We start from the raw sequence: 18,472 nt of genomic DNA on the forward strand, positions 1-18,472 counted from the left end.
GTAAACTAAACTCATGTTTCATATTGTACCTTTAGAAATGCAAAAATCAGTGGGCAGTTCCTGTATTTTGCTGAGCTTGGGTTGAAATGTTTCATGTGTTAACTGTAAATAACTGGGATGAATTTATTAAATAATCTGTAGCTCCTTTAAAATGTTACTCTGTGGTTTCTGTACTTCAGGTATTCAAGCCAATATGTCCGTTTTAAAATAAATGTCTGCTAGTATCCCCTTGGCACACAAAAGGTGAGAGGTCCACCAAGAGTTAGCATCTAATTCGCTCTCTCCTCTCCCCACCCAAAAAAAACTTTCTGCTCAAAAGCTTGTACTTGGTTAGTAATAAAGAATTCTGTAGCCATGATTTTAAATGGAAAACATACATAGTTAATGAATACAGAATGATGGGCTCTGCAGCATATTTAGTGTGCATAATTGAGTTAAGTGTTACGTTCCATGTGTTTGGAAGCACTTCTCTATCTGTGTTTTATCTCCATTGTTTTATCTTGCTTTACGTGTAACCATTTTTCATCTGAATGAAGGAATGTGCTAGTCATTAGTGCTTCTCTGCTTAAAGAAGTTTGAGAGTAAACTCCAAAGTGGATGTATTGCAATTTAATAGAAGTTCCTGCCTCTTGGCTTTTCTTTCTGACACATCCTTGTGGATACCCTGCTGCCAGCTCAAATGAAATTTGAGAGAACTGAGCTCCTCTTTTTCAGCTTCCTGCATGTTTGGTCACTGCTGATGCCAACATTGTCCTCCCAGCCACTCAGGCCTGTAATCTAGATATTGGTTTTTAACTCCATCCTCCCGATGGGTCCTTGTATTGAGGCTATATTCATGTCTTGCTGCCTTTCCCTGCAAGATCTGGTCTTTATTCTCTAACCAGCTTGCAAAAGCTCTCCCAGTCCCTTATTATATTGCTCATCAATGACTGTAATTTCTTCCTCCCTTGACAAGTGCAGCCTTGCTATATGTTGAGTTCTGCTAGGAATGTAAAAGTGAAATAGTGTGTAATAAGAAATTTCTATCCGTAATGAGTTATAAAATGTTCTTGCTGCTAATCTATGTGCTATGAAATTGTCAGATGAGTTTTTAAGAACATAAAAATGGCCCTACTGGGTCAGACCAAAGGTCCATCTAGCCCAGTATCCTGTCTTCCAATAGTGGCCAGTACCAGGTGCCCCAGAGGGAATGAACAGAACAGGTAATCATCAAGTGATCCATCCTCTGTCACTCATTCCCAGCTTCAGACAAACAGAGACAAGGAACACCATTTCTGCCCATCCTGGCTAATAGCCATTGATGGACCTATCCTCCATGAATTTATCTGGTTCTTTTTTGAACCCTTTTATGATCTTGGCCTTCACAACATCCTCTGGCAAGGAGTTCCACAGGTTGGCTGTGCGTTATGTGAAGAAATACTTCCTTGTATTTGTTTTATACCCGCTGCCTATTAATTTAATTTGGTGATCCCTAGTTCCTGTGTTCTGTGAAGTAGTAAACAACACTTCCTTATCTACTTTCTCTACACCAATCATGATTTTGTAGACCTCAATCATATCTCCCCTTACCCATCTCTTTTCCAAGCTGAAAAGTCCCCATCTTATTAATCTCTACTCATATGGAAGCCATTTCATAGCCTTAATCATTTTTATTGCCCCTTTCTGAACCTTTTCCAATTCCAATGTATCTTTTTTTGAGATAGGGCGACAACATCTGCACACAGTCTTCAAAATGTGGGCATACCATGGATTTATATAGAAGCAACATGATATAGAAGCAACCTGTTATCTATCCCTTTCTTAATTATTCCCAGCATTCTGTACGCATTTTTGACTGCCGCTGCACACTGAGTGGATGTTTTTCAGAGAACTATCCACAATGACTCCAAGATCTTTCTTGAGTGGTAATAACTAATTTAAACTCCATCATTTTCTATGTATAGTATCCTGTTTTTTCCCTCTCTGCTCACTTTGCCTTCTCATGTCAGACTTTTCGATAAGACATACCATTTCCCCCATGGACGGGGGCAGGGAGGAGAACCTTGTTACACACCCCAAATCCTCCAGAGCTGCTGTCTCTATTCCACTCTGAGGCAGGCAGGTGGCTGGGCATGAAGAAGAGCTCTGAGAGCCAGTGGGGTTCATGCATAAGAGTTGGAGAAGCACTGTCATAAATCATCCTTGGTAACTGTTGAGCTGAACATTTGGTGCCCCTCTAGTGCTGTCAATTCCACAACCACTGAATAATGAGTTTTTGGTTAAATATTAGGGAAAATGTGATAAAATTTACCAGCTGCAGCTTAATCCTACTGCTATTTATTCTGTCTCATTTGTCAAACGAGACAAATGCATTTATGTCTTTTAGCTTACCTTTTTACATATTTGTAAACTCTATTTCTGAAGTCCTGAAGTCAACTGTTTCTCCAGATTGAACATGCCCAGTTGTTTAACTTTTCTTCATGGGCCTTCTTTTCAAAGTCTTCTGTCACTTTTATGGATCTCCTTTTGTCCTCTAGCCAACTGTTCTATTAATGGGAATTTATTAAAAATGAGTTGATTTTTTTTTTCCAAGCTGTGTTCTGGAAACATGTGAAATGGAGGTGGGCAACTTTTTTTTTTTCTTTCCAAAATAAGAGAGCAAAGGTATCACTCAGGGTGGGGACAGCTTGGTGAGATAGCAACATGTCGGGCGTACAAAGGTCAAAGTGAAGAGCCTACTCGATTGATGGAGAGATGTTCCTCAAGTCATAGATCCCCTCAGAATTGTCAAGGCAGGGTGGCACATATTAGGCTAATTAACAAACTGCATCATAGAATCCACATGGGCATTTGCTCAGTTGAATTAGATTTATCATCTTTAGGGGGAAAAAAAAAAAAGAGAGAATCCTGCAGAGGAAGACAGGAAAATGTGTATTTCCTGCTTACACAATCTTAAACTGGCCTGAGGAGAACACAAGGTGGATCTGTTTGGTTTCAGAGAATAAGTGACTATACCTATACTCCGTTTCCTCTTTTCGCACTTGAATTAAATGTCATTGGAGAACAGTAATTACGTTAATTGCATGTCTCTTTTTTCTTTATTTTTGTTAGGAATGTTTATGTATTTCTACTTATGCATATGTTCTTGGTTACAGATAAATGTTTCATCTCTCAGATGGAAGATAGATGGTAGATGGAGGGCAGGAAAATAAACCCCCAGGAATAATTTGCTTTTGTAACTTAATAAACTATTTGTTGGAACATTCCAAATTGCTAAAACCAACAAAAATTTTGGTCTTGCAGATGTTATGCAGCTGCTTGTGGCGATAGCCAGATGATGGTTGAATGGATGCTGCCTGCCAAGTGCATGTTAGATTCTCAGCAGCACTTGTTGCGCTTTCTGCAATAAAAGTGACAGACATGTGAAACTTTTTTCATGCAAATTGTTTGTGTTGTAAAGTGATGCCTCTGTAGCAATTCCAAGTAGTTGCATGCTTAGATGTTGAAGTAATTTGTGCTGGCTGTGAAAAAAGATCTGGGGGAGAGAGAGAGAAAGAGAGAGTACCCATGTACATGCACCTCACAAACTCGAGCTGCTGTAGAAAGGTTAGGTTTATTTGATTTTTAGCTTGGTTTTCATTCCACTCTCTTTGCATCATTCCAAGAAATAAACTAGGCAGTCGTCTTTTACCACTTGCATATAGTATCTCAGGCCAGATTAATTGTAAAGAGGGATAGCTCTGTGGTTTGAGCGTTGGCCTGCTAAACCCTGGGTTGTGAGTTCAATCCTTGAGGGGGTCATTTAAGGATCTGGGGCAAAAATAAGGGACGATACTTGGTCCTGCTGTGAAGGCAGGGGACTGAATTCGATAACCTTTCAAGGTCCCTTCCAGTTCTATGAGATAAGTATATCTCCAAATTAAATTACAAAAAAATTAAATTAAATTGCTCACATCCGTAGTCCTGTGGACTTCAGCAGGAATATATCCCTAAGTAAAACAAAAGTTTTGTCTAATTCCAATTTGTCTAATTCTGTCCAATTCACTGAAATGGAGGTTAAAAGTGCTTCTATCTGTAAAGCACACTAACTGCGTTGCAATTTACAGTTCATAAAGGAATTGTGTGCTGCTCTTAATTTTGTTACACTGAAGTTAACTAAAAAGGATTACTCTGTTTTCTAAACCTATGTTGCTGAAGTTGCAAATAACGGAAGAATCTCGGCCTTATTTTGACACGAACAAACCTAAAATCGATCCTTTGGGAAAACTTGTATGCATCTTTGCTTGCCCCCTCCCACCTCACAGACTGAGTGGTGCCAGGTGAGCTGCTTGATGCCTGTCAGAGTGGGACACACCACTGAAGGGAATCCCTTCAATCAGTGAAATAATTGCCAAGGGTATGTTGTCTGAGAGCCAGTCCAACCTGTTGTTGACCTTGTTCAGCAGGGAACAGTGCTATCCCAAGAACTCATTCTAAGACCAGCACACTGTACAAATGTCTGTTTGTCCAACAGCCTATTCTAGGACTGTCCAGTTCAGCTTTCCTTTTCCGCTTCCTTGGATTTGCAGCTATTAAATAGGGGTGGTGTTGAATTGTAAAGTGACAAAGAAGGCTAAGCGTTAGCATACCCGGAAGATCTACTGTGTCCCTATAAAGTTGATCTTCATGTCCAAGCATTAGCTTTGATGTGACAAGTCTGAACACTAGTAAAGACGAGTATACTTTGGGCTGTTAGCAGGTGGCTGTTTTCATTCAGTTTGGGCGACTGGTTATCTTCGGCCCTGATTGTGAAAAGACTTGCATGCCTGGTTTACGAAAGGAGACGCCCTGCTAGCTTTGTGGTGCATGAAGTGAAGCTCAGGAGTCAGTCTTTGGTACTTTTGACCTCCTAGAGAGCAGAATTATGTTCATATTTCGCTTTCCGCGGAAATGAAACTGACACACATAGAATCTGATTAAAAGAAGTGCTCTTGCTTTTGGGCTTCATACATGGTCACTAATAATCCCATTGCATTCTTCGTAAGAACAGCGGTTTTAACCTGTGCTTCCTGGCCAAATTACAGCTGGGGCAACAACATTCTGCCTAATGTTTTTCTCCTTCTGTTTCAGTGACATACAATAGAGCCCTGCGCGGGACTATTGTTTTAATCCCGCTCCCATCCTGCCCGGCAATTCCCCCTGCCATTCCCACCTGCTCCCGCATTGTTTGCTGAACTTTTGTCCTGCTATTATGGCAGTGGGTCCTGGGCTCTACCCTGCAGCAGGACTGGAGTCCCAAGGATCCTGCAGAACCTGCTGCCGTAACAGTAGGATAAAAATTCCTTCCTGCATTGTTTGTTGAATGGGAGTAGGTATTGTGGAGTGGAACAGAAGCAGGATTAAGAAAATAGCGTTCATGAAAGTTCATGTTGTGTTTGATGCAGGAGGCCTGGGTTTTTTTTTAATCCTGCTCACTCATTGTTTGTTGAATTTTTATCCCGCTGTGATGGCAGTGGGTCCTGGATCCCAGTCCTACTGCAGGGTTCTAATACACAGTTTTTTCCTTTCCTCTAGCCTGCTGTGTTAATGTTGCTGTATCTCAGCCCAGAGGTTCCTGGATGTGGCTGGTGAACAAAAGGAATATGATTCCTATGGTCAGTGGGGTTGGTAAAGCTCTTTGGATGAAATGTGTTGCGTAAATGCCAGATGGCTACTTTGGGCATTGACGTCTCAACATTTGCGTGAGCACGGTATATTAGTGGGTGTTTATTTTTAAAGAGCCCCTGTGAATCCTGTTTCTCATAGTCCAATGAGAAAAAGAGCCTGACATTTGCAGGTATTTTAAATGTCATTTGACAGATGCCTTGCTGCACTACGTCAGCTTTCAGCAATAAGGATTTCGGAATACTGTTTTCATGTGTTTGCCAATTGCCTGGGTGCACAAGAAGAAAACAGATTTACAATACAATAAAAGCTAAGCTTTGCAAGGGTGAACTTCCCTCTGAAGTTAGTTTCCAGCCATGAGTTATTTGTGAAAGTGAAGGTGCTTATAAGAGGTCACATAAATAGTTTAATTTGACTGCAACATCACAATATTAATTAGATCATACACTTCATGTGGGCTTAAAATGTGCTTGAGTTGACTTTGTGGAGGCAGCAGATGTTGGTTAATGTTTCCCTTCAGTGTTGCATTGAACCTGTCATGTTCTTTGAAGTTAAACTGGGCAATTGGCTGTCAAATGATTTATTAGTGTATCCCTGCCCTCTCCTAGAAGTGCATAGGCAGTGCTTTCTTTAGCAGTGGGACACGAGTAAAAAATATATTACTGTTTGCCAGCAGCCACGTAAACTTAGGCTATGTTCTCATTAGCTCTCTCAAACAAAGCAGAATCCAGGTCAAATGCTTGAATAGGATTCACCAAGGAAAACCCAGGTGCTGCAGGAACTTGTTTGTGGCTGTGTGAGTCACTTGCTATTAGACTATTGCTCTAGTATTGCATAGCATACGATTGACAGGCACTCAATAGTGCCTCTCTTTTAGATGAGCCGTTAAATACAGGTCCTGAAATCTAGTGGCCCTTACAGTTAATGGGAGAAATTCAGAGGTGAAGTTCAAAGTTTACCCAGTGATGAGCTGCCAAAATCTTAACAACAGGTTCCCTCCTCACCCCACGAGGGGGTCGTTGCCCACCCCCAACCCCGGGACGCCTGCCCCATCCACCCCCCTCCCCAGTCCCCTGACTGCCCCCAGAACCAGGAGGAGGGTCTCGTGGGCCACCGTAGTGGGTGCCCATCCCACCCCTAAGAGCCAGAGGCACCTGCCGGGGGGTGAGGTGGGGAGTCCTGGCGGTGCTTACCTGGGGCAGCTCCCAGGAAGCATCCGGCAGGTTCCTCTGGGCAGGGGAGTGAAACTAGGTGGGGAGCAGGGGGAGCGGCCGCTCCCCCACTGATGACATCAAAAGTGGCACGTTAGGTGCCGATTCCCTGGGTGCTCCGGGGCTGGAGCACCCACGGGGAAAATTTGGTGGGTGCAGAGCACCCACCGGCAGCTCCTCACCCCACGCCTGGTCCCAGCTCACCTCCGCTCCACGTCCGCCTCCTCCCCTGAACCCACCGCCTGGCTCTGCTTCTCCGCGCCAGCTTCCCGCGAATCAGCTGTTCGGCGGGAAGCCTGGGAGGACTGAGAAGCAGGCGGCGGCTTCCTACTCAGGCCGAGGGTGGTGGAGGCGAGCTGGGGCGGGGAGCAGTTCCCCTGCGCGCCCCGGGTTACTTGCTGCGGCACGGGCAGCCCTCCTCGCCACCCCCGCCCCCACCCCCCTGCCCGAGCTCACCTCCACTCTGCCTCCCTGGGCCTGAGCGGGAAGCTGCCGCCTGCTTCTCAGCCTGCCCCGGCTTCCCGCGCCAACAGCTGATTTGTGGGAAGCCTCAGGGGGCGGAGAAGCCGAGCAGGGCGGCGCGTTCAGGGGAGGAGGCGGAGCGGAGGCGAGGTGAGGTGGGGCCGGGGGTGGGGCAGGGAGCTGCCAGTGGGTGCTCTGTATCCACCAAATTTTCCCCTTGGGTGCTCCAGGGCTGGAGCACTCATGGAGTCAGCGCCTAAGGTGCCACTTTTGGCCGGTTAAGTTTAGAAGCCATTTTAAACTGGTTGTCCCTCGCGGAACAACCGGTTCTAAAAGGGCTTCTAAATTTAACAACCGGTTCTAGTGAACCGGCTCCAGCTCACCACTGGGTTTACCCATGGGTGAGTATGACAAAGGGAATCTGAGTTTTACACTTTGAAAAGCTAAGAAAAGAGAGTAGCAGGAAAAGCAACTAACAGGAGGGTGGAAGAAGTTGTTAAATTCCCTCCTGCCCGCCCACTTCCATTAGTATTGCTTTCTGGGCCCTGCTTGAAGAGTGTCTACTAGCTCAAATGCCTTACATTCACTTACAGGTGTGTAACTTATACCACCTTGTGCATCCCTCCTACAGCTTGCCCATCAAGTGGTGCTTGATTAATACACATTTATAACCAAGTATAGCTCAAAATTCAAGTGTAAAGTGAGTTGAAATCCTTAGGTGTGAAAGGTACTTCATGTCAGATACTGAGGTACAGTAATAGTCAGAAAGGGGAAGGCAGTAAGAAGGTGGTGCCATTCTCATCTTGGGGGCATTTAGTGTCACGTTGGCTGAGATCAGAAGGGAAAAGATAAGGCTCTGCTGCTGGTTCTAGCACTGCAGAGCTGACACAACTCCGGAGAGAGAGTTGGTTTCTTTTCTGGTTATGACACGTACAGAATAAACAAGCAAGGTACAACTGCGAAATGTACGTTGGTAGGTGTACAAAGATTTCCAACTCAAGGCTGATCTACCCTGGGAACATCTATCTGCATAGCTATGTCTCTCAGGAGTGTGAAAAAGCCACAACCTTGAGAGATGGGGCTGGTGGGATAGGCAGGAAGGGATAGGAGGAACCTCACTAAATGAAGCACATGATGTTGGGGGGCTGAAATGGGTTTGTAAATCTCTCTTCAGCAGTTCTGGATCCAGCCTGAATCCAGAATCTTAGAGAGTGGTTTGTATCCAAACAGTCGCAAAGTTGGGGTGTTGTGACCTTGAGTTCCGGTTTGAACCTGACTCTGAGCCAATTTGATATGGGGTCAGTGATAGCTAAACTTCACAAATCCTTTTTTGTAAAGTCACTTTTTCTGAGTAAAATCAAAAGACCGGTAACTTGCCAGGAACACACTTAACTTTCAAATTCAGGTTTCGAGGTGTGTGGGTCGCTCTTGCAGTTGGCCAGCAGGTGGGAGAGAGCCACTGTGCACGATGCAAGAGGATGTTGACAGAGCAGGGCCCCAAAAGCACAAGGCCTTTGGGTACATCTACAGAGCAACAGAAACACCTGCATCTGGCCTGGGCCAGCTGACTCAGGCTGCGGGGCGGTAAAATTGCTGTGTAGATGCCTGAGCTCTGGGACCCCATGCCATGGGTCTTGTCTTCCAGTATAAATGTAGCCTGTGGGCTTGTATACACTTAGTTAGAACTTCACCCATTGGTGTAGGTACTCCACACCCCTGAGAGGCAGTAGCTCTGTTGGGGGCACAAGCCCTCCTGGCGACATAGCACTGTCTGCACCGGGGATTAGGTTAATATAATATTCCACGCCCCTGAGTGTCGCAGTTATACTGACATAAGTTGATTGTGTAGACCAAGCCGAAGAGGGTGCAGGCTTGGCAAATGCCCAAGCCAAAACTGAGTTGCAAATTATATTGCATTGTATTGTATGGAAAAAATTGTTGACTGTTGAATTTCACATCCAATATAGAAATTTAAGGGTGAGTTCAAGTCTATATAGTTATAAAGGTTACAGTACCATTATATTGTTTTATAAAAACTCGCCAACACAGAAAATAAGCTACTCCTATTCATTTCCAAATGCAGTATTCATCCAAAAGTATCAGTTTATTGGTGTTTTTTACAGAACTTTAAGAACAATACAATTCACATCAATTTTTAAAAATATCTTTTGTCTGTTAACTCTCTCTCTAACTTGACTCGAAGCATTTATTCCTTATACGTTGTCTGCCACTATTATTTTGTGCATTGTTTACATCTTTAAGGTTGTTTCAGCTCTTCTCAGATTTTGAGAGTAAATTGGTTTCTAAAGACCACTAAAAGTGTAGGCAAAAATGCAGGCCATTAAACACGTGTAGGTCATAGCTGCATGTGGAAGTACAAAGTGTTTGAGTTTTATGGCAGTTCCACAGCTGATGAGACAGTGTGTACGTTAATGAATGCACAGCAGAATAAAACCCTTTAGTAACCGCCAGTGCTTTGACCTAAACTCTTACAATCCTGTTTAGATGTGAGGCCAGGGGAAACCTTGAATTTATTTACATAGCTGCCGCATAACACCTTTTGGCGGTTGGTTGTGTCAGCATTTCCATTATAAACCCCATATTAGAGTTCTTATAACTCAGCTGTATAAATGTGAGCTGGACTTAAATTTGGAATAAAATATCTTGGTTTGGAAGTGAACATTAAGGCTGGCGAGCTAGCCTGCTAGCCTTGCCAATAATATTGCTGTGCGAAGGGCTATAATAATGATTTGGCTCTTTGCTTCCAAAAAGTGCCTACAAGAAGCTTATTTAGCAAAGATCTGTTGTTTGCATATGTATCTTGCAGTGACTTTTTATTCCTGCAAAAGTAATGGGCCAGATCCTGAGCTGCACCAGAGCCTGCGTGACTCCTATGCACTGCTGTTTTGAGGAGGAGGGAGTGGGTAACACAAAGGTGATTTTAAATAGCTTTTCTTTGGTTCTGGGACTGGCTAGGTGCAACCTCAGTTCTGCTCTAAATGACTCCAGATACAACAGTCCCCAAAGGCCATTCCAGTAGCAGAAGATTTCTGGAGCATAGATGTATCCTAACTAAACATTGGGATGGGGTAGGTGTTAATGATGGTGGGTTATATTGGCCTTACACTGCCTATGGATTTTCCTACACCTGGAGAGTCCCGGAAGAGCTGGATACAATAGATGTCAACTCGAGTGGTACAAAGCAGATGGAAGGGAACAGTGACTTGAACCCAGGTCTCCTTCCTCCCAGGTGAGTGCACTAACTACCAAGCTCTAAGGTGGCCTAGAAGTGGGCTGTGTCTCTCTCCTGTTGAAATTGTTTCCAACTTGTGTAAATAACTAAAGTTGAACACCTTCAACAGGAGAGGCGAAGAGAGAACCAACCCAGGATTCCCCAGCCTGGTGGTTACTGGGCTCATGTCCCTTCTCCAGGGCAGGGATTTGAACTTTAATCTCCTACATCCCGGGCAAATGCCCTAACCACTACTCTATTAGGTATAAAGGGGAATTGCTGTCCACCTACTATTTTGTGAATGGCAATCCCCTGTGAATTTAACCTGAACTTTCATCTGTTGTCAAATTTGCAAATAGCTTTGGCTGACCCAAAACTGCAAATAAAACTATAGGTCTGAAAAACTTGGCCCGGCTTTAGTTGTAGATGGAGGGGAAGCACATTACTGAGCAGACAGGAGATTGCTCATTCTGTGGCGCTGCTGAGCCCTTGCTTATTTTACATAGTGCTCAGGGCCCCTGAATGTAAGGGCGTTTCTGGACAGTTTGTCGTGCGCTCACTGGGGTGTAAATCTACCCTAACCTAGCCTGCCACTCATTAAGTGCCCATGTGGACCATGCTGCCATCCACTAAAAGTTGCTTTCTGCACATTGACCTACTCCGCTTAAAATGGGAGTAGGTCAGTGCACACTAGTGAACTTTTGTTCCACGATTGCAAGCTCCACATAGGCAGTTGTGCAGTACAGTAGTGCACGGTAAATTTACACACTGGCTTGCCCCATGCTAACAGTTCATCTAGACGAGTCCTCCGATGAAAACTGAAGAAAATTCAGGGAAGAGCGGTAAATGGTTAAAAAAAAAAAAAAAATGGAGAGAGCTAAAACTCATGTAGCCTGTCCACTGTCAAAAGTACTTGAGGGGTAGAAGTCAAGGAGGAAGAGGAGTTTAGGGTAGACCAGTGAGTTAGGCTTGGTCTGTTGTACATACTTAATTGAAAAATCCACACTCCTGAGAGACCTAGTTATATTGACCTTCACCTCCCATGTAGACGGTGCTATTTCAGTGGGAGAGCTTCTCCCGCCTGTGTAGTTACTGCCTCTTGTGGAGGTGGAGTTAAGCCAATGGGGATCTCTCTCCTGTCGCCTTAGGGCATCTTCACCAGATGCGGCACAGTTGCACTGATGTAAATTTGTAGTGGAGACCTACCCTTAAAAGTAGGAGTAATGGTAGAAATTGTGACAATGGAAACTTTAGGCTGAATATTGTGTATTGGGGGTGGGGGGTAGAGGGTGTTAGACTGTGGCATAGTTTTCTAGGAAAAGGAGTAAAATTCATTACACAAATCATTTGAAACTAGACTGGGCAAAATATTCAAGAATATACTATAGGGAACAATCCCACATTGACAGGGAGGATGGAAACGATAACAGGTATTTTCCATCTCTATTTTCTATTTTGCTTTTTTGTCTTCTCAATAACTTCCAATTACATATTTCAGTCTCTAATTCACTTGGTATTTCATGAATGCTGCCTGTCTATCCTTATCTATTTGAAGGAGGAGACATTGGCCTGATTCTGATCACACTGGTGGACAATAAATGATTACATTATTAACTAACCCTTTTTTACTGATTAATCGGTAAAAATCATTGAGGCAAATCTCATCCACTGCCACTGATATATACACTTTATCTAGAAAGAGTCATCTATCTAGGAAAATGTTTTTTTTTAAAACACACAATACGGAGATGACGAGAGACTCTTCTCTTGCAAATATTGCATGTTGCAAAATGAATAGGGTACCAGATAGACTATATAAACTTTAAGAAAGCAAAACAAACTTTTAGCTTCTGTTGTGATGTTTTTGATTTGTTGATTTAAAAAAAAACTGTACTGAAGACATTTTCTGTAATGTTAGTTATGAAGTTGGTCCCAAATCAAGAACTAGTTTTTGTTAAATCTGGACTTGGAAAACATTTTAGAGCAATATTCTTACTTCTGGGAAAATTGGCATTATGTTGGATTTAAAAAAAATCGCCTCCCTCTTAAATACTTGTTTTAGTCTTTTAGGAATCAAACAGTAGCTAAATCTGAAATTTGACGCATGATTTTGCTGTACATGTTAGAAAGTTCTCTGAACACCCCTGTTTGGCAAAGACTAGATCTTTCCTGCAAGCCATGAAGTCAGTCTCTGTTGAGGGGCCAAAGAAAGATTTGCTGATGGGGGGGCTGGTGTCAGCAATGATTGGCCTCAGCAGCTGATGGATCTCTCTCTCTCTCCAGTCCTAGATTAAATGACCTATCCAGACTATATGTGGTGTTCTAAGTCTAAGTGGTGGGACACTTTCACTTTTCTGTTTCAGATCCTTTCTGCAGTTTGTGATCAGTATGCTTTTTATTAAACGTAATATGGAATGGGAAATATAACTTGGTTTAACAGCTGCAATTCAGAGTTGGTGGAAACGTGCTCTGTATTGCAAATACAGCACTGAAACTAGTAACCCAAGGATTCAGAGAGAGATTTATGGAAGTACCTAGCTTGATCTGTTGTTTCAATTCCACATACTCTTCTATGCATTTACATATGGCGTGGGTGCGATTGCACTTATAAAAGCAATGCTTTTAAAACAAAACGAAACAAAAACATTACACGGCTTGGGTTAGGGTTTCCCTCCTCCTAAGGTCTTCGAGTTTCTTGCATTGTTTTCTGTTTCCCTTGCTGATCAGCTCTATTGTATAGCTGATAATTAGTCTTCTGTCATGTAACTATAAATTAGGTACGTTCTGGTTTGACTCTGTATTTAGGGTTGAGAGCTGTACATACTATATACAGCTATAGCCTTTCAAAATCTACAAATGAAAAGTGCTATACAAAATGTAAGAATTATGTATCTCTATTAATGAGATCAGACCTGGCCAAACATTCATAGGTGTGTCTCAATCTCCCTCCTCCCGCAAAAAGTCATCATTTGTAATGGGCACATCTAGGGAAGTAAGACTCCTCTCTGTCACACCCTGTTTGAGGCTGGGGATTAGTAATGCTTTTCAGCAGGTTTTGGGCGAGGAGCTAGAGCTTGTCAATGCTGGCTAGGATGGGCAGGAAGCTGTACGTACTTTTGTCTGATTAGTGTATAACTTGTGTAGTCATACTTCTCTTCACACATAATGGGCTCTTGAGCCAATATTTTACCGTAACTTGGTTTCTTACTGTACGATGCAGTGAGTGGAGGAGTGTGAGCAAAAGGTTTGTCTACACAGTGATTTCTTGACGAATTACAGCTCCCCTTTTGACGATTGATGCAAAATTTGTTTCTGTACAAATAGCAATTCAGCTGCATATAATAATTTCAAAACTTTGTTGGAACAAGCAGGTTTTCTTTATCCCTTGTCTGCTTCCCCCCCATCTGTCGCCACTCAATATTCTATCTTTCACTCTCCATGTTTCCTTTTAGTTTGAATTGAGGACAAAAACAGTTGTGCTGGCCTGCAATTTTTTGAGATCGTTGAGTCCAAATCTGATTCAATGGCACATCTCCCTTAATCCCTCCATCAACAAAACGGTTTGGTACCATGATACAAGCACACACTGTGTACATCTTTTTAAAAAAGGCTTTCAGTGTATATTTTAAGTGCTGTTGGTATGGCAGTACTTCTAACACCAGACATCTTGGTATTTAAGAGACTGGCTTTCTTGACCCATTGCAGGTGTCAAACCTGACAATTTCCACATATTTTTAAAAATTTAATTTCCTGAGAGATTTCCCTTTTTGAAAGAGCTGTGTATTGTTTTTATGAATCAGGCAGAGTCTGGAGTGTCAACACAGAATTTTTTTAAGATGCAAGTAATTGTCGTCTTCTACAGTATGCTACCTCTTTTTAAATGATCTCTCAAGGTCTACAGATTGAGGACTCTCAAACATAGACCGCTTCTTGATAGCGGTTGTTTGGTGGGCAGCTCTTCTGTCAGTCACGGATATGTACCTCACTTGCCCTCCCCTTTGGATTCTGAAATGGAAGTTGCTCCCTGATTTCTAAGCATGGGTGTCTTCAAGTCCTAAATTCCTTTCTCTGTGAAACAGATATCTCTAGGTGTGCCAGACAGTGGTAAATATGACAATAGTCCCCTTTATTATTTGATCATAAAGACAGAATTCAGTTATATAATAAATAACCTTATATGGAGAGGTGGTGCTCTCCTGTAAGAGGTGTGTGCCTATTATCATCTATGTTATGTGTGTGTTTATGAATAAAAAATGTAGGTAGCTATGCATATAACTGTGTGTGTCCTTTATATTCAAAGAATGCTCACATGACCCATAGAAGAATGCTACTTACTCATTGCATTTGTGACATTGCAGTTAAGCGATGGTGGCAAGGCAGCTAGAGCCCAGGTGGGGATAGGTGATGTGGTTCTCACCATTGATGGGACAAGTACAGACGGGATGACTCATCTGGAAGCACAAAACAAGATCAAGGCCTGTACAGGCAACTTGAACATGAATCTGCAAAGGTAAGATTTTTTTTCTTTCTTTCATATCTGCTGTTTTAAGAAGGAACACCTCTAAATCATTTAGCTAAATACGTGCATTTGCTGACTATAATTGAAGAATAATGGTATTGTAGGCCTAGATGTATTCATTGAATCTAGCAAATGGTTAGATACAAATGTGAGCAGATGGCTGCCTTTCCTCACCTGCGGTCGGACATACAGTAGAACTTCAGAGTTATGAACTGACTGCTCAACCACACACCTCATCTGGAACCAGAAGTACACAATCAGCAGCAGTAGACATCCCGTCCTCTCCCCCACCCCTCCAAAAAAAGAAAAAAACAAAAAAAAAAACAAAAACCAAACACAGTACAGTACTGTGTTTAAATATAAACTACAAAAAAAAAAAAAGGGGGGGGAAAGTTTGAAAAAAAGACAAGGTAAGCAAATTGTTTCTATGCTTCTTTCATTTAAATTAAGATGCTTTAAAGCAGTCTTTTTCTTCTGCATAGTAAAATTTCAAAGCTGTAGGAAATGAGTGTTCAACTGTAAACTTTTGAAAGCACAGCCATAAAGTTTTGTTCAGAGTTGCAAACATTTCAGAATTATGAACAACCTCCATTGCTGGGGAGTTCATAACGCTGACGTTCTATTGTAGTTGCCACTGTGTTAAGCCGAACCTCTCTCCCTTCTTGGAGCTTTGGTTTTGTTCATAATATCTAACTGTATGGGATATGAGCTGAACTTTTGTTTTCCCAGGCTTGCCTGCTCCTGCAGCTCCTCCTTCTGACTGTTCGGCCCACATCCTAGATTTTCTTTTTCTCGAGTCTCTTCTTCCTCCCTTGTGTCTGGCTGGAAGAAAAAGCTGCTTGTTTCAGCAGTTCTGTTTACAGTTAGCTTTCCCCCTAAAACTCCACTGGTTCTAGCAGCAACAGTGAGACCAATGTGTCTCCTAGAAGTCCTGCTGTGAGTGGCGTTAGATGCAACAGTCGTTAAAACACTAGAGGGCAGCCAACACTATTGGACCCACAATTATTAGCACTAGTGAAGAATTTTAGGGGGGGAAGAAAAGTGTAGAGAACGCCTTTGAGTCAGCAGAACATTTTCCAGCTTGATCAGCATGTGCAAATGATGTTTCAGGCAAACAGTGCCAGCCTGTTACAGATGGTTTCTCAGATGTTTGCAATCTTATGTTTATGTTGTGAGTCTACACCAATGAGCATTCAAGTAAAAAGCTTTCTGAACAAACTGCAGTTGGAAGGCTGATAATCCTGTGCGGTAATGTAATCTTTTAAAAAGATAAAGCCTTTTTAAAGGAAATAGTCCAGTCTTTCTCTTTTAAACAAGTACTCAGGGCAGGCTATGAAGAAGTGACAGCTGATAAAACAATGTTATTCATGTTGGATCTGAAGCTGTTTTGCTTGAGAAGTTGATGGCCAGGGCAAACAGTAAGAACAAGGGGTAAAATAAAGATAACCAGAGACTATATAAGTGGATTTGGGGACTAATACTCACTGGTTTATATTTCTTGGATTATAAACTTAATTTCAGTTGAAGGAGAAGGTTTTTCTTGAGGGAAAGCTCAGGACTCTAACAGAGTCTGGATCCCTTTCCAGAAATTTTGCAGGAGTAGCAAAAGAATAGGGGGTGGGGGTGGGGGGAAATCTGTTTGAAATGTGCATGTTTGTTTGCATTGTCATATCACACAGAATTTTTATGATTTTATCAGTACATATTGTTTCTCTTTGAAAGTCTCCATTAGGAGTCCTGAACTCTTACATCATTCTGATGCATCAGGTAGAAGCAGTAGTCAGATTGTGTTGAAGATTCTGATGCTTTTAGGACGCTGCGATGCTTTCTCTCCTGTTTTTCTCATAGTTCCTGTTTTGTATCTCTGCTAGTCAGTCCCTGAAACCTATTCCTACTCTGTCATTCCTGGAATAAGCTGTGTTTCAAAGCATATCAGCAAGTAAACTGAGGAAAAGAGGACAGTACTCTGAACTATGAAGTGAAGTTCTCAGAAGCCATCCATTAATGATGTATCCAAGGAGTAGACAGAGGCAGTACTGGTGACACAGAAGTCTCCCAAAATGTTTCTCTATTCCTAAATGTCTATGGTATTGCTGCAATCACTGATAATCAGCCTGGATTCACTAATTCAGTGGACTTTCTGGAAGCTAAAGCTCAGGCTAGCCTCTCCACTCCTAAGATAAGGAGGCCTAAGGGAATTCCCAAAACTATAGCTACTGTTGTTCTGACTTTCAGGGTCATCCTGTCACATATACCAAAATTGGAATGATACAGAAAAGATTAGCATGGCCCCTGCGCAAGGATGACATGCAAATTAGTGAAGTGTTCCATAACTGGCATCAAACTCTGTTTTGCACCAGGGGAGGTTTCTTGCCTATGCCACTGATGCTTTGGCTTGCATTTCATAAGAACATAAGAACGGCCAAACTGGGTCAGACCAAAGGTCCATCTGGCCCAGTATCCTGTCTTCCGACAGTGGCCAATGCCAGGTTCCCCAGAGGGAATGAACAGAAGAGGTGATCATCAAGTGATCTATCCCGTTGCCTATTCATAGCTTCTGGCAAACAGAGAGTAGGGGTACCATCCCTGCCCATCCTGGCTAATAGCCATTGATGGACCTATTCTCCATGAATTTATCTAGTTCGCGTATTCTGAGATTAACGATAGCTGGGTTGTCGTCTGATACAGGTTGATATAATCCTTCTAAATTTTAAAATAATTGAAGTTGGGAATCCTTCCCAAGATGAAACTGCTTGTACTCGAGATATTTCATGAGGAGATAATTTACTGTCTGTGTAATCCATCCAACAAAGTGGAATGTCTTCTTTGGGGCTGGCAATCTTCAAAAGTTACGTTGGTCCTGGTGTTGTCATTTTTAATTTGAATGCCAAAATATTGGGCAACTCTCAAAAACCCAGACTCAGTTCCTGCTCTTAAGAGTTTATAATTTTAAATTTCCAAATCTGCACGGAGAATTGATAGATCCCTGAGCCCGTGTGGAGTCCCATTTGAAGTAATTGGGGCTCTACTTGGATGCAGGGGTGTGGTTCTTAGTGCAGGGTTGGCGTCTGTATTTTATTAAACAATGAGGTAAGGTGTATAAACGGAGCAGAGAGGGGGGAGAGACTAAAACATTACAATAAGCTAGCATGGTAACTCCTAAAATACATCACTAGTGCTGTTAACATTTTTCCACACCCTCATTCCTCATAGGCAAGATGGAAGACGTAAGATTTTTTTTTGTGTGTGGGTTGACTCAGGGGAGAGAGGTTAGGAGGAATTGAATGAGGCAAGGGAGGTGGCTTGCCCAACTGATAGGGAAGGGCATTTTATGGATGGTGGTTCATTGCTCTTTTTTAATGCTGTTGAAATCGTGGTGGCTTTGTGATATGCAGAAAGGGATGCCAGGCAAAGGAGATATTCTAG

At 42.6% G+C, this 18,472-nt stretch overlaps 1 protein-coding gene across 5 annotated transcripts in view; it reads left to right on the plus strand.

The window, feature by feature from the left end:
• Nucleotides 1-18,472, plus strand: part of PDLIM5 (PDZ and LIM domain 5) — a 180,955-nt gene that overhangs the window by 40,162 nt on the left and 122,321 nt on the right. For all 5 annotated transcript variants that reach the window (XM_084626812.1, XM_084626811.1, XM_084626815.1 and 2 more), the window contains one exon: nt 14,886-15,037. In XM_084626812.1, the coding sequence (XP_084482938.1) occupies nt 14,886-15,037 (152 nt within the window). The remainder of the gene's footprint in view (nt 1-14,885; nt 15,038-18,472) is intronic.

Source organism: Lepidochelys olivacea (genome assembly GCF_965140295.1).
Source record: "Lepidochelys olivacea isolate rLepOli2 genome assembly, chromosome: 4".
In the NCBI taxonomy this organism is placed as follows: Eukaryota; Metazoa; Chordata; order Testudines; family Cheloniidae; genus Lepidochelys; species Lepidochelys olivacea.